Source organism: Clarias gariepinus, chromosome 14, assembly GCF_024256425.1.
Source record: "Clarias gariepinus isolate MV-2021 ecotype Netherlands chromosome 14, CGAR_prim_01v2, whole genome shotgun sequence".
NCBI lineage: Eukaryota > Metazoa > Chordata > Actinopteri > Siluriformes > Clariidae > Clarias > Clarias gariepinus.
In genome coordinates, this window is record NC_071113.1 from 17,414,576 (window position 1) to 17,439,280 (window position 24,705).

The window sequence follows — 24,705 nt, forward strand, 5'->3', positions numbered from 1 at the left end:
GCTTAAATTTGTACCCTGGAGTGTCTTTACTTCACGGCTTGTCTTTCAGTGACTGGAGAAATCAGTGCAAGTTTTTCAGTGGTTTATTGAGTCTGACATAGTTGTGTTGTGACTTAATGGGTGACTGGGGATGTGTGTCAGAGTTCAGCTTTTTAAAAAGTGACCTACAAAATTTAAGGGAAAATAGGACTTGTATGTAGATGATGAGACAAATGACCATCAGCATCGTCTAACAGTTTAGAAAGAAGTGCATTCTACTAAACATTGTTAGATTACCAATATTGTTGGTAACTAAGCAACCCTGCTGTGCATGATACCTAAGCCTGAGAGAACATCTTTTTAACCAACATTACCAACAATGACTTGTTGACTTGGGTTTAGGAGGCAGAAACAGTTAAAACATGGTACGGTGACTTTAGTTTCTACAGACTATAAATATCTGTCTCTCCCGTAGCCTCGTGTGTAATTAGGCTGTTAAAAGCATGTTTTACGTTTTCACATGTTCACATGGCTTCAGTGTAGGTTTCTTTCCTTTACGTATTTGCTTCTCTATTTAAAGAAATCCAAAACCAAAATGCAAGCTATGGCATTTTGGGAACATTATAAGGCAAAGAATCTACTATAATTTATAGGTGTAAAGGAAAGAGCAGACCAGAGTAGAAATATCCACCTCCTCTGAAGGGCATTATCCACTGCTAACCTTAGTATAATTATGTTGCTCTGGTGGGTGGTTGGAAAAAGAGTGTAAGAGATCTCTGTATCTGTAAAATGGATGATACTTCAGTCAGGTGCTCAAAACTTTTGATAATTCTCATTAATTTTTATAATGAGAAACATTTTTCATCAGTAAAGATCAAAATCTCTAATGAAGTGTCAATTTATCTATCGGCTGAATTGAACTTTTTTCCCTCTCTGCTCCTAATCATTCATCATAGTGTTTTTCATCGGGTGAAAATAAATCAAATAGATTGCCCTCTGCCTTGCTGATTTAGACATAGTCTGTATGTGTTGGCAGTTCATATGCCTTTTTTATGTTTTTATTTGTACTTATGAGAAAGAAGCAGCCCACAGAGACTTTTAAAGATCCCCTTAATGGCATGAAATGTCTCCCACATGGCTCAAAATGTATTCACTTATTGATCTATTTTGACAGCAGTGAGTACTGGGCTGTGTTCACAATGTATAGCTGGCTACTTGAGACCCTTCTACTGTGCTGCTGTTCGGTGAAACCCCCTACTCCCCTGCCTCTGTAGAACCCTTTTCCAGCTCTCAAAAAAGGGGGCAGGAGCTTTGCTCCTATGTGTGTCTGCCTATTTGAAATTGCTTTGGTCATGTTTCAGAAGATACTGTCTCTGGTGCCACTAAATTTATCTCCTCCTGATGTGTGCGAACAAGAGAGGAACACACTGATCTTATGGCCTGTGTGCATTTTTCTTCATGTTAATGAATTTGTGGAGGTGTGAGGTTATTTCCAACTCTGAGGGGAAAAGAAAGCCATTAAAAACTGGCCTCTAAATAATCAGCCTCGTCATGCCACAACGCCTGCCCCCACACTCCGACTCAGTCATCACCGTGAGACAGACTGAAAGCAAACGCTTTTCTTTTTTCCAGACTGAAGAGTAAACCTTTAGTCATACTTAATGATTTTCTAGGAGGAAAGGCTAAAGAAATGGCTAAACAGGAGATTACTTCAGTACATCTGTTTCACACATCCCAGTGTGAAATTTCCTTTGCCCTAGTTGTGAGCCACATAATCAGCTGTTCTCTGGTCTCTAGGCCACATACAAGAGTGAATGACAGTCCAACCACCATATATCTAAAATCTACCATCTAACGCAGTCTGGTCATAAAATCTTGTACATGAATGGTCGATTGGATTGGGATTTGCGGAATTTGGAGGCTGGGTTGAACCCTGAACTTTTTGCCTGCTAAGCCTAGTACACAGCAGGCTGTGATATGCTGCATGTTCTGATACCTTTCTTTCATGACCTTTCTCCTTTTTCCATGAAAAAAAGAGTTGGTAGGTTGTGCTGTATTGGCTTTTCTGTGTGACTGGATTAGATGGGTTAGTCTTTGGTCCCCTAGTGGGGAAGACCTTGAGTGCCCATAATCCTGACGCCAGTTTACCCATATATAATTGACACTCAGCGTTATTCAATTCACCTGGCAGTGACTTTGGGCACAGGGCAGGGTACACACTGGACAGAGTGCCAGTCCATCTCAGGGCACACACACTATGGGCAATTTGGAAACATCAGTTAACCTAATGCATTGCCTTTGGAGTGTGGGAGGAAACCGAAGTACCCAGAGGAAACCCACCAAGCACAGGGAGAATATGCAAACTCCATGCACACAGACCCGAGGCGGAAATTGAACCCTCAACCCTAGAGGTGCGAGGCCACAGTGTTAACCACTACCCCACTGTGCTTCCTTTAATGAGAATATTATTAAACAATAATATGAATAATAGATATAAAGGTGGTTAGCACAAATGGTGGGGGTATGAATCCTCCCTGTGGTCTGTTTATATGTTTCCCTGTGCTTGGTTGGTTTCCTCCTACTGTCCAAAAACATATGTTGTAGACTGATTGGCATTCCCAAAATTGCCCAGTGTGTGAGTGTGTACTTGTGCCTTGTGATGGGTTGGCATCACATCTATAGTGTCTACTGCCTTGTGCCCTGATTTCTCTGGGATAAGTTCCAGGCCCCCTGTGACTCTATACAGGGAAGGAAAATGGGTGAATGGATTATTAAAAGTCTTTGGGAAACACAAATTTAAGTATATTAATCAAGATTAATAATGTTTAGCATTAATTTAAAAAAAGTCAGGAAAAACAGTCCCACAATTAAATTTAGAACTGAATTATGTACACAATTTTTAAATTGCAAATTGCATATTCAACAACAGTCTGACCCCGCAGACAACAGGAAATATATACTGTATATGGAATTTGTTAAATGCTTTTTCTATTTTGGCATACGAAGGAAATGACTAAGCAACAAAATAACAAGATGAACAAGCAAATAAAATATTTAGCACACCTGCAACATATTTACTCAACTGAGAATAATGCAAGGTCTCTTTCCTCCTTTTCTTTATTCTTCTTCCACCTCCACATCATTATCATTATCATTATCATCATCAAGCAGTTGCTAATCTGATGTGTTTCCTTCCCCTCCATTTCTATGCTCTAATGGTCTTCAGTGTTGTGCTCTGTGATTGTCCTGAATTCATCAGCAGTCAGGTGCCTCCTCCAGAGCAAAAGAGCAAGGTTTGTTTGGAATCACTCCAAATTGTATACATTTTCTGAAATCATGTGCCATAAAATCTATCTATCTATCTATCTATCTATCTATCTATCTATCTATCTATCTATATACAAATTTTAATGTCACTAGTACTTCATCACATTCATTGACAAAGACTTCTAACATTAAATACGCTTAACAAAGTCTTCCAACAAATGCTCCAATATGATTAATGAATATATCTCAGTCCATGATGTAAATAATTGCAGTCTACTTAGAGATTCTGCTGACTGCGAAGCAATTCAAGCAGCTCCCTTCATAAGAGATTTTAAGACTACAAATAACTAATAATAAAAAACTCATATTTACTTTTACATATGGTGTAAAAGTCAGTTTTATAAATGTGATATGAGGAGATATCGAGGGCATTCCTGCGGTACAAGTAGAAAAAAAATACACTCCATGGTGGTGTTTCTGCTTAGTGTCAGAGCCACATCACACTACACTATCAGACATAATTCCTTACTTCATCACACATTTTATTAGCTATCAATATATCACAGTGAATGCTAGTTAGCAGACACATCTGCTCAGATCTTCTAGCCAAGATAAGGTCATAAAATTCCCACTTTTAACCTTTAATTTACAGTAATATTCTGAGGACCAAGTATACTGTATATATTCATGTTTTCATGATTTAGAGCATCTTGTTTTAGTGTCACCCTTTTTAAAAGGCTAAGGCTAGCATTACATCTAAAGGTGGCTTCTTGTAGAGTACACTCATATTGAGTTTGATAGTATTCTAATTCAATAAATTATATATGTAGAAATTTCTTAAATGCCAACACACACCATGAAAAAAAATGTTGCATTGATCGGTTGGACTTGGACTTGGAATCATTAATTGGGATACATTTAAGGTAATCATTGCAATAACCAGAATATACTTTTGATGTTTATTTCCTATTGAGTATGATTCAGTGTTTGTCTGTTCTATATCAGATCCTGGTGATGAGCTTCTTCTTCCCCTGTGTGTCAGTGGAGATGCTGGGAACCCTGTAATTCAACACTCAACCCTCCCCCTACCCTCTCAGGGCCCACTGAGCTGTCACACACACCTGCCAGCCACTCTGGGTGTTGCCTCTGCTCCCTTTCTTCCTTTTCAGTATTTAGTAATCTCTCTCTATTTATCATCCCTGCCTTTGCCTTACTTAGTAAACAAGAGGAAATTGTGTGTCATATTGCGTTGTCGTGCATCAAACATGGAAAAAACACTGTGGATTTTTTTTTTTACATAAAGACTTACACATGTGCATGTATGATTTTTAGAGAAAGCCTTTTAGTAAGATTAAGAGTGGCCGATTATTTTTCCAGCAGTGTAAATAATTACTTTTTCAACATCTTGGTTTGAGAGTGTTCTAAAACAGCATGAACCCAAAGTCTATTACTTCTTAAGGCATGAATTGTGATTGCTCTGCTAGTTTGTATCTCACTGCTACATGAACTCCGATAGGTGGGATTGTAGAGTTTGGCTGAACCAGAGGCAGCACAGCCCTGTAAAACGTCAAACAGCAGCTGCAGAACAGCTGCCCAATTCCCAGTACAAAGAATACTGTAAATAGAAAGAAAAAATTAACTGTGCCTTCTGATAAGCACCATACACAAGGAACTGCCATGGAAACGGTCTTGTTCCTTTTTTGCATAATATAGAAAACTGGCTTTCGTATTCCCTTTTTCCCCTTAAAACATTTCCATGCTAATAAAATCATCATGGTTTTTGAACATAATGGAAATGCTGCATCAGTCATGGAGATATATGCTATGGGAGAGTTTCCTGACCGTATGGTGCAGAAGGCAGCAGTGTGGGTGTTGGGGCCTTTGTGTCTGGTTGAGGTGCATAATTATGTCTCCTCCACTGCACCCCTCTGACAGGCAGCATCTTAATAGCAGTCAATAACAGAGGTCTGAGTGCCTAAAGTGAAGCCAGGGTACACATCTATTAATGCCATGCAAATTGTATTTGTCTTCAACTGAATGCAAAAAGAAAGTCATTTATCAGCCACATCCATTCAATGAATCAAAAATGTGAGCCTCTGATATGAAGCACATATGAAAAAATGACACATTCTCTCTTCATTCTTATGGATAATATTTAGGAGGTATTTATCATGGCATCGATTTTTTATAGAAAAATAGAAGTGATGAGCACAAATAAAGGGAAATTGTGATGGCTGTGCAGTCGGAAATTAATGAAACCTTTTAATGAACTTCTAAAAGCGTAACCAGATGCCACAGAGTTTCCATGGTTACATACTGCATGAAATGCCCACGGAGATTAAAATAATGTATAAATGTTTATTGTATACTGATAATGGTATACTGTAGTAATGTTATTATAATTTTTTTAAAAGATAGGTAAAATTTAGAAAATGGATCTCTATTTTGAAAAACATCTATAAAGTACAGATACTTACAGATAATCTATCTATCTATCTATCTATCTATCTATCTATCTATCTATCTATCTATCTATCTATCTTTTATTAATAATAAATCAAAAAAGTATTGCCCCATTCCTGATTTTTTATATTTGCATATCTGTTACACTTAAATGATTCAGATAATTAAACAAATTTTTATATTATACAGAGATAACCGCAGTAAATTAAGTTTTTTAATGATTAACATAATTTAAAATATTAAGGGGAAAAAAGCTGTCCAAAACTGATGAGTGTCTGTAAAAAAGTAATTGCCCCTAAACCTAATAACTGGTTGTGCCACCCTTGGTGGCAACCACTGCAATCAAGATTTTGCAATAACTGGCAGTGGGTGCCACTTTTCTTTGCAGAATTATTTTAAATCAGCCACATTGGAGGAGATTTTTGAGCATAAACGCTTGTTTAAGGTCATACCATAAAACCTCCCACTTTTTTTTTGAGCCATTCACAGGTGGACTTTCTGATGTGTTTTGGATTATTGTCATGTTGCATAATGTAAGTTCGCTTGTTATGGGGATAGTCGAGATGCTTTTTGGCAAACGTGAAATAAGCCTTTCAGTCTTTTTGGTCAGGAGCGGCTTTTGTCTTGAAACACTCCTATGGATGCTATTTTTGCCCAGTCACTTTCTTATTGTTGAATTATGAACACTGACCTTAACTGAGGCAAGTGAGGCCTGCAGTTCTGTAAATCTTGTTCTGGGTTCTTTTATGAGCTCCTGGATGAGTTGTCGTCGTAGGCCAACAGCTTCTCGGAAGGTTCACCACTGTTCCAAGTTTTCTCCGTTTGTGGATTATGGCTCTCATCTTGGTTTGCTGGGGTCATAAGGCCTTTGGAAATGGCATTGTAACCCTTTCCAGACTGATTCATGTAAATACTCAGTTTCTTATTTGTTCTTGAATTCCTATAGATTGCAGCATGGTGTGTTGCTTTATATATATATATATCTTTAAGCGTAATTCACTTTGTCAGACAGGTTGTATTTAAGTGATTTCTTGATTTTTTGATTCGACAGGTCTGGCAGTAATCAGGCCTGGGTGTGGCACGTTAAATTTAACAAAATTTTAATTAGGTTGATGACAGTTCATTCCTGATTTAGCATGGTTGAGGGGAGAGATTATTTTTTTCTTATAGGGCAGGGTAGGTTTTAACAGCTTTTTTCCTTAATAAATGAAATCATCAATTAAAAATTGCATTTATTTATTTCATCTCCTTTTTAATGATCTAAATCATCAAAATATACATGAATCATAAATATACAAATTAAAAAAAAAACACGGATTTTGGAATAATATACTGTAGACAGATAAGACCAAAGTGGAGTTGTTTGACCTTAATGCCCAGCACCACGTGAAAACAAAAAAACATTTCAGCAGAAACACCTCATATCCACTGTCAAGCAGTGGAGGCGTGGTGATGATTAGTTTTTTTTGCAGCCACAGGAACTGGGCACTTTGTAGTCATTGAGTCGACCATGAACTCCTCTGTATACTGTACCACAGTATTCTGGAGGAAAATGTGAGGCCATCTGTCAGACAGCTAAAACTTGCTGTCGAAATTCTCTTATGCAACAGGACAATGTGCTGAAGCACACCAGTAATTCGACATCAGAATGGCTAAAAAAATAAAGGAATCAATTTTTTGGAATGGCCTAGTCAAAACCAATTGCAATCCTGTGAAAGACTGAAAGTTGTGAAAGTCATACACAGAATGATTAATTTATTTATTGATCATTATTAATCATAATTAATCATTATTATACATATTTATTATCAGCTAAGTTATTGCTGTTAAGGTGGATCAACAGGCTATTGAATCATGGAGTACTTAGTGTTGCCCATGTTACGTGCGGCTGTCAAGATTTTCTTTTGGTTTCATTTTTGTTAAATAAATAATGGCGCAGTGAAAAAAAGTTATATGTTGTTGTTGTTCATTTGAGGTTGCATTTGTGTTAATACTAAGATCTGCTATGATCAGATCAGAAATTTGAAATTAAAATAGGGGTCACCAACTTTTTACCCGACTACACACACACACACACACACACACACACACACACACACACACACACACAATAATTTAATCTGTGATTTGTAATTATGAAATATACCATTTAGTATTGAAACATATCTATATATAAATAATGGCTATATAATATCTCATTATGAGGATTTTTGCCAACATTTAAAAATGATAAAACTCTATATTAAATATATAAAATTCTATATTAAATAGGCATAATGATTTGCTTTTTTGACAAAACATCAAACAAAAGGACTTGTGCTCAGATGAGAAGGACAGCATTAGTGCTATGATGGGATCTATGTCTCTCCTAGTAGTTTAACAATGTAATGTTTGTATCAGTCATGACAGATCATGCAGAATCCAGAACCATTTACCATTAATGCTGGGTAACTGTGTGATCATTTTAGATTTTATGCTTACAGATGTAATAACTGTAAAACTAGGCATTAGCCAGTCAAGTATCCACAGATTTGCACTTCATTACTTTTGATGTCCAGTTTCTGCACATATCCAATTTCTGCACTGTTGAAATTTTATGTGTGAGTCTGTTTATGGATGCACCTGCATTTTAAACACCAAAATGCAAAAAAATGTTAACAGACAGACTGACAAACAAACAGACATATAAACATTTCTAAACATATGATAAAAAATATAGTATAATATTACATACAGTAGTATATTTCTTTAAATTATAGACAGCTTCCTTTTGTGGAGCAATGTCTTACTGAAATGATGAAAATATCACTAAATTTTAATAAAATAAAAGTGAGGTTAAATTTATTACATTGAAATTTTATTATTTGATTATTCCCACTTTCTTTTCTGTCTACTTGTTTTACTGTGTATTATTAGATTTGACCTATACATAATATGAATAACATTCATTCTAAATGAATATGATATATATATGCATATATGCTACTGTTAATAATGGTGGCATTCTCATAAATAGTCTTCTTCTTGCTTGTATAATAAACGTGGCTTATCTTTCTGCAGTTTGAACAATGACAGTTAACTTTCAACCTTAAAACTTTCACTCTCTCCTTACAAATGTTAATTTTCCTCTTAAAACCATTCTTATTTTATACATACAGCATATTAATGTCAATTCATGTAAAATAAAAATTACATTAAATTGCCAAAAAGTTACAGATTATGGCAGTATCAAAGGTCACTACTATCATAGCTAACAAAAGTTTATTAAGGCTGTTTTATTAGTAAGTGAAAAGGTTTTTTTTTTAAAGTCTATATTACATTGTTTTAGTAATTTGGTCTGTTTTGAAAGACAAAGTATCAGTAACAATAAATTAAAATACAGTAATTCAGTAATTAGCTGTTCAACTAAAGAATGTATTCTACAATAATTTACTTTCAGGAAGTCCAGTACAAATGCAAATAACAAAACTATGTTTAAATAGACACACATATTTAACACATATAAAACAGACTGATACAGTTCATCTGGGTTCTGGGATGGTTTTCTGAGCAAATAGCATGCTTTACCTAAACACACACAGCTGGAAGAAGGAAGTTGAAGGATAATATACAAGAAATGATAGTTGCTTCAATAACTAATATGAAATATAATAAGAAATAAGGACACGCTGCTATTTTAGTTTTGCTCCACCATTGAGCAATAAAGCCATTTATTCATTTTATTTTAATAAATCTATTTATTTATCTCTAGTCTTGAATTGGAGATAAGGCCTTGTGATCTAAAACAAGCCTATGTCATTATTAATCTTTACATTTTTGTCTTATGCATTTTTTGAGAACAGTCTGCCAGCCAATACACAAGGGATAGTCTTTTTGATTTCTATCATAATAGAATTTATTATAATTATATGTGATTATAATTCAACAGCAGTCAGATGCCTCTTCCAGAACAAAAGGGCAATATTAGTTTGAATCACTCCAAGTTGTACCTGACATTATGTAAGAAAAAAAACAATATCCATCCAGACTGTGTACACCAAATAGACAAAATTACAACAGGGCATTTTCTACAGTCACGGATAGTACACTATTAAACTCTTCATCCTTGCATGTTTCAGGGCCACATGGAAGGAAAAGCACTCCAGATAAGAATTCCGGCTTGCTAGTGAGTATGCACAGAGATGTAGGGTGGCTTGTCTAATTGCCTGTCTCAAAGAGGCAGATACTGAAAGGATTTATTCAGGCTTAATAAAGCCTGCATGCCTCACCAGAGCGCATGTGTCAACTTGAGAATGTCACTCAAAGAAGCTGAGTGTGTGGAACTGGAAGGGTATGTTCACATTTGGGCATGCTAGTAAACACACAGGTGCAATCCTGATACATCTTTAAGATGAAAAAAAAAATTATAATTTTTATAAGAAAACATTAAGATAGTTGCAGAATGGGATTGTAGCAAAAATGTTAGTTTCACCTCATGCTATCATCTTTTATTTAAATAAAATGAATATGAAAGATAAGCATCTACTTATCCTTTTTGGATTTAAAAAAATGCCTGTATGCACTTCTGATTTACTGCATGCCTTTAAGATTCAGATTTTATCATCTGAATAAATCAATAAATCAAGCAGATATTTTCTTTGAAAATAACAAAAAAGTTTAGAAATTCATGTGTAAAGACTCAATTAGTATCTTTTTTTGTACACCAATTTGTTTTCCAAGTGGTCTGTGAATAATGGTCTGTGTGCTATAGGTCAATATACAAATTTTCAACAAACGGCGCCACCTGTAGTGATTAAAAAGGACAACTATGACACACCTGGTTTTCTTAGTGGAAGGTTACGTCATTTGAATATTAAGAAAATACAGAAAACACATAAGAAAACATATAAATGCTTTCGATTAGGTGTGCTGCAGTATATAGGAAGCCATCTGAGTTCTGTCAACACCATCTGCTTCCTTGGTTAATGGGGGATGGTGGAAAAGAGAAAAAGATATATGACCTATGGAAGAGTAACAGAGCACAAAGTGAAGCAGAACAAACATTGAACAAAAAATAATAAAATAAAAAATTAGACAACAACAAATGTCATAGAACTTTATTTTACTTATATATTTAATTATTACACATACAAGAGCAATACAGCAATAGATTCAGAGGTACCACATGAAGATGCTCAGACTCACGTTTTTAAAAAATAAATAGATCAGTTACTTATTGGTTTATGTTTGCAAAAAATATTTTGTTAAATTTTAAATTATATATATCAACGTGTTAAGCATAATTCATATCCTGCTATATTGTACATCAAATGTAAAGATCATTTCAGGTTTGGGCGCAACAACCTTTCTTAGGGCATTCTATGAAAAGTGATATTAAAGCCTTCTGCAATTTCAAAATGTTATAAAAATATACTTAGAAAAATAATAATGTAGTCAAATTATGTAGTCAAACATTTTGCATTAAAAGGTGGTGTGACAAGAATTCTCTTGAAAGACAGAAACAGTCACAGATTATTTAATCTGTGATGGAAAACATTTGAATGTATACAGTATGAATTAATGCAGTGTAGAAGGGTAACATAATATTAGATTCAAAATGTTCTGGAAATTTTGTGCCAGTCCAAGGATGACCCCGTTTGACATTAAATATAAAGATGTATTCAAAACTGTACCAATGATCTGGCTACTACAATGCTCCCAAAACATGGCTTGTTTAAAAATAAACACTCTGATAAATGAATGACTGACAAAAAAATAATAACTTGAGCCATAATAACACAAAAGCTTTTAAGAAAGAAGAATCTGAAGTATTAAAAAATGGACCAGATGTCCTTGTATGCATTTTTCTTAACCACAGCAGAAATTGTATATATAAATACAGTGCTGTGCAAAAGTCTTGATCAAAACCCCCTTAATTTATCATATCAAATTCAATTATGTAAATTAAAGAAATGAGAACAAATGTTTTACTGCAACAGGCTGTAAAGTGCCTAAAGATACAATTTAAAAACTGGTTGTTTATGTAACAACCTTAGTAGCAAACTCACTTCTTCTCTTGTCTGTTTCAACCACTCAACATTCAGTATTACCAGTATACTAGTCACCGGTCTGATCATCAGTCATCGTCTGCACCTGTGTCTCACTGGTTCATGCAATAAGTTAAATGGGTTTTATGCTTAAATGATTCATGGGTCAGTGTTTGGCTTAAAAAACAAAAGATACTTCTCTGAGATGGTACACGGACTGGACTGAAAATGAGAACCAACAACCTGCCAAAAATGAGAAACAAAAATGTCCTTCAGGAAGCCTGGAGAACTATAACTCAAGACTATATTAAAATGTAAGAAAGGCTAGTTGGCTTCTTGATAAAAATCTGAAAAACATGAGAGGTGGCTCAAGACATTTGCACAGCATATATATATATCTTTATATGTATGTATTTATTTACATACATATGTATGTATGTATGTATGTACAGTATGTATATTTCGAGATATAGCTCAATAACCCAAACCTTCAATTGTTTAAAGCTTTACATGCATGACATGTTGTTTATACATACAGAGGTACACACTGCTTTTCCTGGAGCAACTGCGTAGGGAGTATGCATGCCTACTTCCTTTTTGCATTCACACTTTTACAGACCCAGTTCATGCCATCCTGATAAACACAAACAAATAAGCATTTTAACATATTGTACAATTCTAATGTGTATAATGTAAGAGTCTATCGTTCTTGTTTTGTTTACAACATGCAAATAAAATACAAATAACAAGTTATAACAAGCAGGCATCTAACTAAATTTGATATGAAGTTTATCTATATCTTTTTGTATTTACGATTACCTGGACACCCTCACCAGTGAGGGCCGAACAGGGTTGGATCTGCCATACTCTGTCCCGAATGGTGTGCAGGTTTAGTCCCTCTGCGATTTCAGATGCAGGCGCTGCAGTGAGGAGGTCTTGCTTATTAGCAAAGATGAGAACAGGAACCCCACTGAGCTTCTCTTCATCTAGTAACTCAGCCAACTCCTGTACAGAGAAACATAACAACATAATTTTTGCAATATGTTTTAAATTAACAGTAAAATAACAACAGGTAAAGTTAAATACAGTGCTTAGTAGTACCTGTCCCGTTTCTTCAAATCGCTTGCGGTCTGCGCTGTCAATTACGTAAATCTGGAGGGGGAAAAACGTATTGATTTCTTTTTCAAGAAAACTCAAAGTAGTTTATAAGTAATGATGCTCAGATTTCATAGCACTTACCAGAAGATCTGTATTTTCAAAGTAGTTCCTCCAGTAGGGTCTGATCTTACGCTGCCCACCAATGTCCCACACGTTTAGTTTGAAACCCTGAGACTGCACACTTTTGATGTTGAAACCCTATAAAAAGAAACAAAAATACAACATATGACTAAAAAAATGTAAGACATACTGTCATAATATAACATGTACTGTTTCATTTACACTAATGGCAGAACCTGAGTTGGGATTCTGTGCTCTGTAACGGACCTGGGTTGGTGTAATGTGGCTGATGTCCTCTGAGGCCAGCTGTTTGAGGAGAGTCGTCTTGCCACCATTGTCCAACCCAAGAAGTAAAATGCGGACCTCCTGGTCCGGGGTGCTTTTTAGCTTTCGCAAAATTGAAAGTAAACCCTTTAAAAAGAAGAAAAAAAGTTATTTATTATACTATATTTATTTTCCTGATGTATGTATTAATTGTTTTAGCTGACTCTGTATATTAGATTAACTGGGTTACACTAATGCATTGATGTAGGGCCGCAAGAGTAAATCTGATAAACCCTATCTATCCACCCACCACCTATCCACATTCCCTCACTGGTATGCATGCAGCATGCACAAAATATTTTTTGACATCTGATTACTTTAGTTCCGATTCTGAACACAGGCCATAGTCCTATGCTACTAGATCTGCTCCTTTAAATCCCTCTATGGTTGAATAATGATGATGCTTCACGGCTAGCGGTTTAGCTATTAGCTAATCTCAATAGAGATTTACCCAAAAGTGATGCTGATTCTTGTTTACTCCATATAATCAACTGTTTAAGACACATTTTTCTCGTCAGTATCGACTGATTAAACGGTGTTTGTGCCGTAATAACTGCTCTTGTCCTACACGTACCGTGTTTGTATACGTTATAAAATCTTGCCATTACAATGGGGTTTAACTCACCATGTTGTGATTGTGCCGCCTCGAGACGCCTCCGTGTTACTAAGGACTGCGGGTGACGTAGGACGCAAGACACACGTACAAAGGGGCGTGGTTTCATTCGCACAAAGCGGAAGAAGATTTGTATGAAAATACTTGTGATAGCGTGCCAGGTAATTTTATGTAAAAAAAAAAACGGTTTAAATAACACTACCATAGTATACGCTACTTTACTGTTTATGAATACAGATTCACCAAAGCATTTTCTCCTAAATTAAGGGTTAATAATCAAGCGGTAGTTAACAAGGCGTTGAATTATGTTTATAGAGAGCTGTTTATTAGTAATGTAAACAAGCACCGGTGCTTCTTAAACCGTGGTAAATCCATGTGCTGTAGCACTAAGGCATACTGTGAATGAAACGTGCGTTTCTTCTATATTTTAATAAATAGTATTGATATTATTTTTGCCCTCCCAGGAATCCGCCCGCTTCCGTGATTGGCAGTGGAGGTGCCACGTGCTTCCGAGAGCCTACAGGGACCTGCACACATCACGCCGCGCTACTACACACACTTCCCCACTGGACTTACACTACCGGCGCACAGTCATACTGTAAGTGCTTTTTATCCCAGCATTTAATATTCGAGCTACATAATGATTGAGATAGAATTGAGGAATGTTTCCTGGTTTGGAGATCTGTGCAGCCAGAACTTGAGCCTGAGTGTTTCATGCCAAATTTGAGTACATACACTGTGCTAACCTTCTGTCAGCTCTCACCTCTGCTGCCAGGTTTATGATGCAACTTCGTCCATATACAATTCTGAGTTTTAAAGATCGGTATGCATTTTACTCCATTCAAAAACTCTGTTGCCCGATTAATTTAGAGTCCGACGTGGCGAGTTTGTTGTGAAAGCTGCAGCTGCTCCGATCATGATCTCTTTTTATTCTGGACTAAACTGGAAAAACAAGGCTGTTGTGAACTGTACCTTCTCCTTTTCCATGTGCTCTGCTATTTGCTATGGGGGTTATATTATTTATCTGCTAACCAATGCAACAGAAGCCACTTGCACAGCAGATTCCCACGTTCATTTTGTTTGCTTGTTATTAAATGCTTGTTAAATTATAATAAAAAGATGCAAAACGTGTGTTCTGATGTCTACAAGGTGAATCTAAAGGGTGTTTAAATTAAGTGGCCCGAAATTGTTCTCCTAAAAACTCACAATGACAAGAAGGCTTGTATTTCTATGGCAACACTGTAATATTATTCTTTACAATTTATTAAAATGTGGAAAGAAACAGGTGTTCTAAATGTACCGGTAAACAAGTTTACATTTCTTAATGTCCAAGCTAGTTAAGATTTTACTGTAGAAATGTTAAATACAATTTAAGCCTAGAAGATTTTAAATAGTCTTAGAAACACTATTTTAAATTATTTTGTTGAGTTAGACCTTTTAATTACTGTGTACAGTAAAAGCAAAACAACATTCTCCAGGTCCTTGGTACAACATTAGAGATCAAAGCATAATTAACAATATGTGGTGCACAAATGTTCCACCCAAACACAAAATTGCAACTGCTTTAGGGCATTTAGGTTTTTTCAAAACTAACTGTGAATTACCTAAAGCAGTTTAGTGGATACAGTTACACAACCAATAATTGTTAGTTGATTATTACCTATTCATGTGCTTTTTTTCCATGCATTAACAACTTGCTTTAAAAACTTGCAACATTGCTTTTTCTGAGCTTTATAATACGTTTTATAACTAAGTGAAGAAATTGACTTATGTCTTAATATTAATCCATTTGTTAGTGTGATGGGTAAAGTATATTAACATTAGGTGAGTCAGAGTTCTCCAATCTGAACAGATTCCTAGATCTTAAGCAGATTATCTACTATGGTCATAATCTAAATGTGTCAGATAAGGAATTCAAATCAGAAATTTAATCAGAGTGAGTTTATATTAGTGGTCTTTGATATGTTTAATCTGTGCTGAGTTTTATTTAATTTTGGTATTGACTTCATTCCTAGTCATTACCAACAAAATAGAGGCCATTGGAAAGAGTGAAAATAATGCATAATGTGGCATATAATTTTATGATGTGCTCATTTATTTAGTGTACACTTTTGCTCACTCATGTGGAAAGCAGAGATATGACAAGTTTTAACAGGGAATGTAATGTAAATAAATCGACAGCGCTGAGCAAACGTAACTGTTTGCATCTAGGTCACACTCAGGCAGTCTGCATGCCGTATGCACGCCCTGTGACATTATGCAGAGTGCAGAGTGCTAATGCAGATCAAGGTTCAGCTTTGTTCTGTTTTTGTATGTGTATTTAGCTGTTGTTTGACCTGTAGTTGGTTGACTCTTATAGCTGGCTAAACATATAGGCCATAACCAAAGGTGTCAAAGGAACCTTATATATTTAAAAGTAAATTAGTTTTTATTAAGTTCTGTTTTTGAGAACAGAGCATCAACATAATTTGCTGCCAAATCATACTATGTGCTTTTGATCCAAGTCAATGTTCAAGTTCTACAATATATGCTAGTTTAAACTTATTTGATAATTTTAAATTTATAGTAATTTTTTAAAATTAAAAATATTATTAGGCTAACAGAGTTTGCATAAGCACAATAAAGTCATGACTGATGAGAGGAACAATCTTTGTTCCAGTGTAGAAAAACGCAGATTAACATTTAGCCCATGCATTTACTAGGATTTGCACAATCATCTCCCAGCCATTAGCGTTCAAAGGTCAAAAGTGATGCTGTGTGTGTATCTTTGTGTGTTGTGTTGATTTTAGAGCTTGAAGACAGGAGACAGCACCATGGCAGCTCAGAATGGCTTTGATATTGATGCTCCACGCTGGGATCAGTCCACGTTTATGGGTCGTCTCAAACACTTTTTTAACATTACGGACTGTCGCACCGCTCTCCTGTCTAATGCCAAACTGGATGAAGCAAAAGCCTTAGTGGATAGTTGCAGGTAAAAACAAGCAATTTTGAAAACTATATAAAAAATTAGTTTCATATCACATTATAGAAATTGTCCAGGATTTTTTTTTTACATTAAAACTCACTAATCATACAAGTTTGGGCATTGATCTCACTTTCGTGTTCATGAAATCTGCTTAAGATGACTTTTGCTTTGTGGCATGGTACATTATCATGCTGGAGTAGTCACTACAAGATGGGTAAATTGTCTCTATGAAGGGATGCACATAGTCAGCAACCATAATCAGATCCAATGTGGCATTCAAGCGACCATTGATTGGTTTTAAAGGACCCAAAGTGTGCCACAAAAACATTCTTTCTTTAGAGATTGTTGTCTGTGAAAATTCTAGGACATTAGCAGTTATAGAAAAACTCAAACCAACCCCTTTTTGCACCAACAATCATATTATGGTCAAAATCACTGAGACCGATTTTGATAATTAATGTAAACATTACCCAAAGTTGCTGGCCATGTCTGCATGATTTTATACATTGCACTGCTCTCATACAAATGGCTAAGTAAATAACTGCATGAATAAATATGTGTACAAGTGCATTATTTATAATAAAGTACTCAGTGTATTTCATATAATGGGTAAATGGGAATGAGTGTCATGAATGAATAAAATCACTTTTATTTAAGTAAATTTATTGCTTTGTAGAAGCACAGTGCACACAATAAGAACTTAAGTCCTCTTGGAAAAGTCTTTACAACTGTATAAACCTGGATTTGGCCAGTTTCTCCTGGTCTGCTTGGCAGATCTTCTCAAGCATTAAGACTAAGGGGAATCTGGGGGGACTGAGGGGCATCTGTGCATTGCCAGTTTCAGGTCTCTCCACCAGTATTTATTGTGGTTTAAGTTTGATGTTTGGCAGGGCCACATAGGGACATGTAGAGATTTGTCCTGAAGCCACTTCAGCATTGCTTTGGCTTTATGTTAATGTGCAAAACCTTGGAGTAGGATTTCTTGAGGGGCACACTGTATTCATCTTTCATGATGAACACACCCATAACATGATGCTGCCATCATCACGCTTCACTATATGGTAGTTATTAGCTTCACTATATATTGTAGTTATTAGCTAGTTGACAGTATCTATTATTCACCAGACCCAGCATTTAAAGTTTAGCCCAAAGTGTTCAAGTTGGTCTCAGCAGATGAAATTGAGTTTTTTTCCTCTCTTACTCCAAGTCCTTTAAGTGCCTGCCATATTTCCTTCATTTAGGTGTAGCTTCTGTCTTTCTACTCTAGCACAATTAACACATTAAAAATATTTCCTTCTTTTTAGCAGATTCACTAGTCATTCTGGACTTCCGAATCTCTGTTAGAGTGGCCAGTGGGTCTTCATCACCTCCCTGAGATTTTGGAAAAGTCTTCGTTGATGTCCAAACACCATTCATTTCACAATTTTAGAGCCTGCTGTGTTCCAGGGAACATAAACAGCTTTAGTTTGTTTTTTTATCCTTGTGCAGGTCTATGTATTGACATAATTAGTTTTTAGAGGTCTTGAGAGATTTCCTTGGACTTCATGGCTTGTTTTTCTGGTCTGACATGCTCTGTGAATTGTTAGACCTTATATACACACACAGCTTGTTCCTTTGTAAATTGTGTCTATTTAGACGAATTTGCAGTCAAGTTCTCAAGACAAATCGAAGAAAATCTAAATTTAATCAAGGATGTACATGAGCTTAGTTTTAAATGGGTTAGTCAAGTGGTTAAAAAGAGATGATGTTAAAAATAGCTCATTTATGTCCATATATAATTTATATAACACTAATTACAATAATTTATATGGTCAGTATGGATTATTCTGTGTAGATTAATACATAAAGTAAATTGAATTCATTTTAAATATTTTTTTTGTGTATAATACAATAACGTGAACAGAAGCAGTGTGAATATTGTGCAGAGCCTACATGATGGTTTACAGCGTATTAGATTACAGACTATAAACTTACAGTGCAACTGAATTTTATTTCTTCCTTTCTTACTGTTATTTCCCCACCCTCACTCTCTCCCTTTATCTCATCCTCCTCTCTCCAGAGCAGGCTCAATCCCTCCAGGTACAACTGAGGAACAGCTGCATTATGCCAAGAAGCTCTATGACTCAGCATTTCACCCTGATACTGGTGACAGGATGAATTTGATTGGCAGAATGTCTTTCCAAGTGCCAGGGGGCATGGCCATAACGGGCTTCATGCTGCAGTTCTACAGGTCCAAGCTCCTGCACAAGCACAGTTCGAACATTTAGGCTTGGGGTTGTTGAGGTTGCTTGTCTTTTTTCCACAAAATAGTATGATGTCAGCAGTAAAAAGTATGACTATTTATTTATGGAACCACATTTTACTATTTGGTTTTTGGCTTTACTAATATGTTTTTTTTTCTTGAATATATTCTCTTTTTTTGCAAGATTTGATATTTCTGCATGTGGAAATATACTGTCAGAATGACTGAGTATTGCGCTGTTTGTGTTACTGCAGGACGGTGCCTGCAGTTGTGTTTTGGCAGTGGGTAAATCAGTCCTTCAATGCTCTAGTCAATTACACCAACCGCAACGCTGCCTCCCCCATCACACCAAAGTAAATGTTTTGCTCTTCTACTGTAATACTTTGCATTCTTGTAATCAATGACTAAATAGCACATTTAAATATAAACTTAGACAAGTATCGCAGGAAGCTATTTTGGAATCAGGGACGGTGCAGTGTGCTGTGTGTGTGTGTGCTTTCTCATGTATCTCTTTGCCTCCTCCAGACAGATCGGTGTGGCTTATGCAACTGCAACAAGCACCGCATTGGCCACTGCTGTGGGTCTGAACCTCTACACAAAGGTATTCCCAATCTGAGCATTTTAATGTCAGTCAAAATGTTGTGAAGCATAGGTACCACATAGCGATCGCTGTCAGCGTTGTCTATCATCAGTTATCGTCACACTTCTATCTACAACTCTTCTTAAATAATTCTATCCAAATCTTTACAGAAATTATTTTCTAATCTATTATTTCTGAAAAAAAATTAACAAAAGAAAGATTGACGGTCAAATCTGCTATCTGCAACGCCTAAACCATTCATATGAATTTGCCAAACTTGCATGGTACCTTTTTCAGAAACCATAGATGTGCCTTGCACCTCCGGGGTCAGGTTTCGATTCCCGGCCAGGCTTGATTCCCATCTCTGTGTGCATGAAGTTTGCATGTTCTTCCTGTGTTTGGGGGGGTTTCGTCCGGGTACTCCGGTTTCCTCCCACAGTCCAAAGATATGCAGGTTAGGCTAATTGGCATTTCCAAATTGCCCGTTGTGTGTGAATGAGAGTGTGAGTGTGAGTGTGTGTGCCCTGTGATGGATTGGCACCCTGTCCAGGGTATACTCCACCTTGTGCCCTAAATCTCCTGGGATAGGCCCCAGGTTCCCGCGACCCTGAATACAGAATGAAGCGGTATAGAAGATGAGTGGGAGAGAGTGTTGTAACAGTCAGAGGTTTAGTCATGTGTATATGAATGTATATGGTAATACCAAATCATGCCACAAGGTGGTACTTTCTTTATGTTTTGGTAAATTGTGCTGAAAAAAAGTTTAGATTACTGAATGTATTCATTTTCCTCAGTGCAGAGTAGTTGTTGTATGTTACAGTTTATGTATAACTAATGAATGTAATGTTGTGGACTTGTATAGTCGATGTTTAATACTGTCGATGTGCACTAGCTATTTCACTGTGTTGCCTGCCTGCAAAGCAAAGGTAACACATAGGGATTACTATCTGTCGTCCTGTGTCAGCATCATCTTCGTCCATGATCTGTTGTCACACTATATCTGCCACTCCGCCTTAACCCTTTTATGGGAATTTAGCCAAACAATTACAGAACCATTATTAATAAGATTATTTTAGCATAGTAGCATAGTAGCATGTTCAATAAGCAAACAACACATTTTATAAACAGTTTAGCGTCATTGTACTTAATGATTATGGTGTGATTTGATTTTTCTCTAGAAAGCACCTCCTTTGGTGGCTCGCTGGGTGCCTTTTGCAGCCGTGGCTGCAGCTAACTGTGTAAATATCCCTATGATGAGACAACAGTAAGTCCAGTACACTTTGATATCCTTTTCATTTTAAACATTTATTTTTGTGTTTTTATCTGTGTTTAACCGGTTTGTTTTCCATGTTCACATATTTGTTCTCATGCAGGGAGATCTTGAATGGCATTGCAGTCACAGACGAAAATGGCAATAAACTTGGTGACTCGAGAGTGAGTAATAGCAATGATTGTACTAGAAAGGAACTTCATAATCTTTAGTGGAATCTTAAACAAAGCAAATCCATAAATAATTCCTCAAAGCATGGTTTCAAGTTAATCTCCATGTGCTGTGTCTGTATCATGGAGGACTTCCATTGGCATTTATGTCATGATGCTTGCTTGTACTCTTAAATGTTTTTGGTCAAGCCTTTAATAAGCTCTTGTTAGTGTGCATTTTTTGCACTTTTTTGATTTCTTCAGCAAGTGAATCAGAGTAATGTAGTTTGTCCTTTACTTGAGTTATAATGACCCTTTAAATGAGAACTAATTGCAGGTTGACACCAATGTGCATGAGGTCTAAAGGTATTTTTAAACAGTTTTGAGACTAGTTTTGTAACATGACAACAATTGGCTGCACGCACTATGACAGGGAGCACCGACCTTCATAAGTCAATGTGCCAAAATATGTTGTTCTGTGTACACCTAGAACTGTGCATCTGGTGCTATTCTAACCATGTGTGTCACCATGTCTGCTATTTTATCATTGACAACAAGTTAGAAGAAAGAGAAAATGTGAGATTCTGTGTGAAACTGGGCAAATCTGCCACAGAGATGTTTAAGTTTGTGGATCCACCCCACCCATTGTTCCAGCTTTTAAAACAGATTTGAGAACAGACTGTTCATATGCTGCCCAATATATCACAATATTTAACAGGTGCTATTGTAATGATCTATGTTATTCATGTCACCTGTCGTTTTTTATGTTATCGCTGATCGGTGTAAATTTAAACACACACAACAAAAATGTAAATATTTTTTATTTTTTGCAAAGCCAATAACATTTCTTGTTTTTTCTGATTGATAAGCTTTCACATCTACCAGGCACTTGTCTGAAAGATTAAACATCACTCCAAGGCTGTGTTGTACTATTAAACTATGCTCAGTCTTATTTGAGGTGTTTAGTTTGTATAACTAAATAATTTATCATTCTTTCCATATGGTACAGAAAGCAGCAGTAAAGGGCATTACACAGGTCGTCATTTCTCGAATTGCCATGGCGGCACCGGGCATGAGTAAGTACAGATAAATGGCTGATGTTATGTGTACGTCATTTTTTTTTTACTTAAAGAAGATTAAATAGAAGGAAAACAACATGCCTATACATATTTCCCATGTATTGGCTACTATATGGAATTCACTAACTTTGACTTGTCTGATTTTTCTCTCCTTTCAGTCATTCTTCCTATTGTAATGCAGAGAATAGAAAAATACAGATTTATGCAGGTATTTTTGGCAACATCTTAGAAGTGTAAAAAGCAGAGACCTTGCCTTGAAGCATTTATTTATTTAATAACTTGCATTTTTGTAGTTTTTTCACATAAATACACAAAGTTGTTTTTAATGTCTCTACTTATATATTTTCTTTTCTATATCTAATGCAGAAAATTACATTTCTTCATGCACCATTGCAAGTTATGATGGTTGGAGTATTGTAAGAAATATTTATTTAAATCTTAATTATATTATTGACAACTTTTTCATTTTTGCTAAATATGGTTACGTAAATCATATAAACCTTTCAACGGTATCCTTTCTTTTGTTTTTTTTAGCCTGATCTTCATGGTCCCTGCAGCGTGTTCACTGTTTCCACAGAGATGGTAAATATGAAAATTAATGCACATTAGTATTTAACCACAAGCATTAGGCTGGATGAAGTAACAGCATGCATAATAATATCTATCAGCAACCCTATGAGATTGTGTTGGTCACAACCTGATCTCATTGCTTTTATTTTCCAGCTCTCTGCCTGTGTCCAAGCTGGAGCCAGAGCTCCAGGAAACCATCATTTCCCAGTATGGTGACAGCATCACCCATGTTTATTTCAACAAGGGCTTGTGATACTGTTACTGTTATGCTTCTCTTAGGCTGGAGGAACATTGTCTGATCCTGATCTTGGCCAATCCTGAAAGGCCAGTTCGAGTGATATTCATTCACATAGGACAGCTTATTTTTTAATGTTTTAATTGCATTACATTTCTACAGTATTTGACAGTGTTTAGAGGAAAATAGTGTTTGCTGTAACCTGCAGGTTTTTTGCCTACTTTTGGATAACCTCCAGGACATCCTTGTTTTTGCTCCATTTCAACTCTTGAAATAGGCCAGACAATCAGCAGGTGGACACTGGTCTTCCTGGCTTAGCTGATGTGTGAGCTGGACTTTAATCAAATATGGACTTTTAATGGAATGTTGATTGGGTAGAAAAGTACAGCATGTCCCAAAAGTCTCCAGACTTAGGGGAAAGTAATGCTTTTCAGCAAAATGTAACTTTATTTACAAAACATTTTCTGCATGATTGTGATTTCTTTGTAAACACACAGTTTCATCTCTCTTTCAGTCTAAACCTCATAGTATTATGCATGTAACTGCATTTTAAATGCATTAATGAGAACAATATCCTCCATCTTTTGTCAAAGACATTCTTAAAGGCTATCTAAAATATACAAAGTAGACCAAAAGGCTGGCTTCACAGGCAAAAATTCTTAAAAAGTATAGATGATTGCAAATTCTAGAAAATCAATGGTGTCTGTCCTCACAGCACATATGTATATGCTGAATACAAGAACATATGAGTGATATTTTGCTTACAGTATTCATTACCCTATGTTTTGTAGACTTGGGACAACCTGTAGTTTACAGCATTGCATGTAAAAATGCCATTCTGATGTTTACTTTAGGTAACGGTTTTACTTAATTTAGTTTTATTAATGAACAGATAATTGTTCCTAAGGAAATGTGGAATTTAATCAATAAGCCTTTTCCTTGATGTATGTGGTCATGGGCACACAAATGTAAGTCATTATTCATAGTGAATAAGGAGAGGGGATCTATCTTTGCAAAGTTATCTCTCAGGATTTTTTGTTTTATTTAGAGGTTATATGCTTTAGTGCTCAATTGATTACTTGAATAGTTCAATTTATTACCAAATATCCAGCTGTTCACCTGTGGAAGGTCAAACATTTTAATCTGCCCCACCCATTTTATTATTTTTTTTAAACCAAGCCTGAATCCAGTTGCAGACTTTTTTCATGTTACTCTGTGTTGTCATATTAGGTCAAATGCCCATGTGTAAAAACATAGACTAGTAGCAAAGACTACCTTTTTTTGTGCACTGGTAAAGCAGTAATTTCAAAACTTTTCAACAGTAGGCAGTGAGTTTGCATGTGCCGTGCAAGCCTGGTGTTTTGTCCCCCATTATATTCATTTTAACCTATAGACATTCAGTGTAACTGTCTGAATTGTCATGAGGGCATGCAGTATCATTCTTTTTTTTTTCTTCGTGCCTTGTGTACAAAGAAAGACGTGCCTTGTGTACAAAAAATCCTTTCTTCTGACAGTCTGCCTATTTTTCTCAACACGGATTTGTGTTTTGTTATGTCCTTAATTTCCAAATATTTAAATAAACATGATCTTATACATAGATATCAAAGCTTTGTTTATTGTTTGTTCGAACTTATGGAAACTGCAATGTTGCACTCTGGCCACTAGAGGGAAGCGTTTCATTTCCAGTTATGGTTGACGTCCTTGTGCTGTTTTCGAGGATGGAAA

General features: G+C 36.0%; 2 protein-coding genes across 2 annotated transcripts; one reads left to right on the plus strand and one right to left on the minus strand.

The window, feature by feature from the left end:
* Positions 1 to 10,803: 10,803 nt before the first annotated feature.
* arl3b (ADP ribosylation factor like GTPase 3b) lies at positions 10,804 to 13,934 on the minus strand. The gene is made up of 6 exons (XM_053510815.1): positions 13,903 to 13,934; positions 13,221 to 13,364; positions 12,975 to 13,091; positions 12,837 to 12,887; positions 12,555 to 12,740; positions 10,804 to 12,369 (listed from the first exon to the last, which is right to left on the minus strand). The coding sequence occupies exons 1-6, from the start codon at positions 13,903 to 13,905 to the stop codon at positions 12,322 to 12,324; spliced, it is 549 nt and encodes a 182-aa protein (XP_053366790.1). The 5' UTR covers positions 13,906 to 13,934; the 3' UTR covers positions 10,804 to 12,321.
* Positions 13,935 to 13,990: 56 nt separating this feature from the next.
* Positions 13,991 to 23,440, plus strand: sfxn2 (sideroflexin 2). Its single transcript, XM_053510752.1, has 13 exons — positions 13,991 to 14,051; positions 14,355 to 14,488; positions 16,680 to 16,861; positions 18,915 to 19,085; positions 19,352 to 19,450; positions 19,623 to 19,698; positions 20,856 to 20,941; positions 21,051 to 21,111; positions 22,106 to 22,172; positions 22,334 to 22,383; positions 22,542 to 22,591; positions 22,710 to 22,757; positions 22,899 to 23,440. Exons 3-13 carry the CDS (start codon positions 16,704 to 16,706, stop codon positions 22,996 to 22,998), a joined length of 966 nt encoding a protein of 321 aa, XP_053366727.1. The 5' UTR covers positions 13,991 to 14,051; positions 14,355 to 14,488; positions 16,680 to 16,703; the 3' UTR covers positions 22,999 to 23,440.
* The last annotated feature ends 1,265 nt before the right edge of the window (positions 23,441 to 24,705 follow it).

What these genes read in the sequence shown, in the direction of transcription:
- arl3b (XM_053510815.1), bottom strand. An exon ending in GATTTGAAGAAACGGGACAG is followed by an intron (nt 12,741 to 12,836) that starts GTACTACTAAGC and finishes TTCTCTGTACAG; the next exon opens with GAGTTGGCTGAGTTACTAGA. An exon ending in TCACTGGTGAGGGTGTCCAG is followed by an intron (nt 12,370 to 12,554) that starts GTAATCGTAAAT and finishes TGTGTTTATCAG; the next exon opens with GATGGCATGAACTGGGTCTG.
- sfxn2 (XM_053510752.1), top strand. Translation starts at nt 16,704, where the DNA reads ATGGCAGCTCAGAATGGCTTTGATATTGATGCTCCACGCTGGGATCAG. An exon ending in AAAAATACAGATTTATGCAG is followed by an intron (nt 22,384 to 22,541) that starts GTATTTTTGGCA and finishes TATCTAATGCAG; the next exon opens with AAAATTACATTTCTTCATGC. An exon ending in GTTATGATGGTTGGAGTATT is followed by an intron (nt 22,592 to 22,709) that starts GTAAGAAATATT and finishes TGTTTTTTTTAG; the next exon opens with CCTGATCTTCATGGTCCCTG.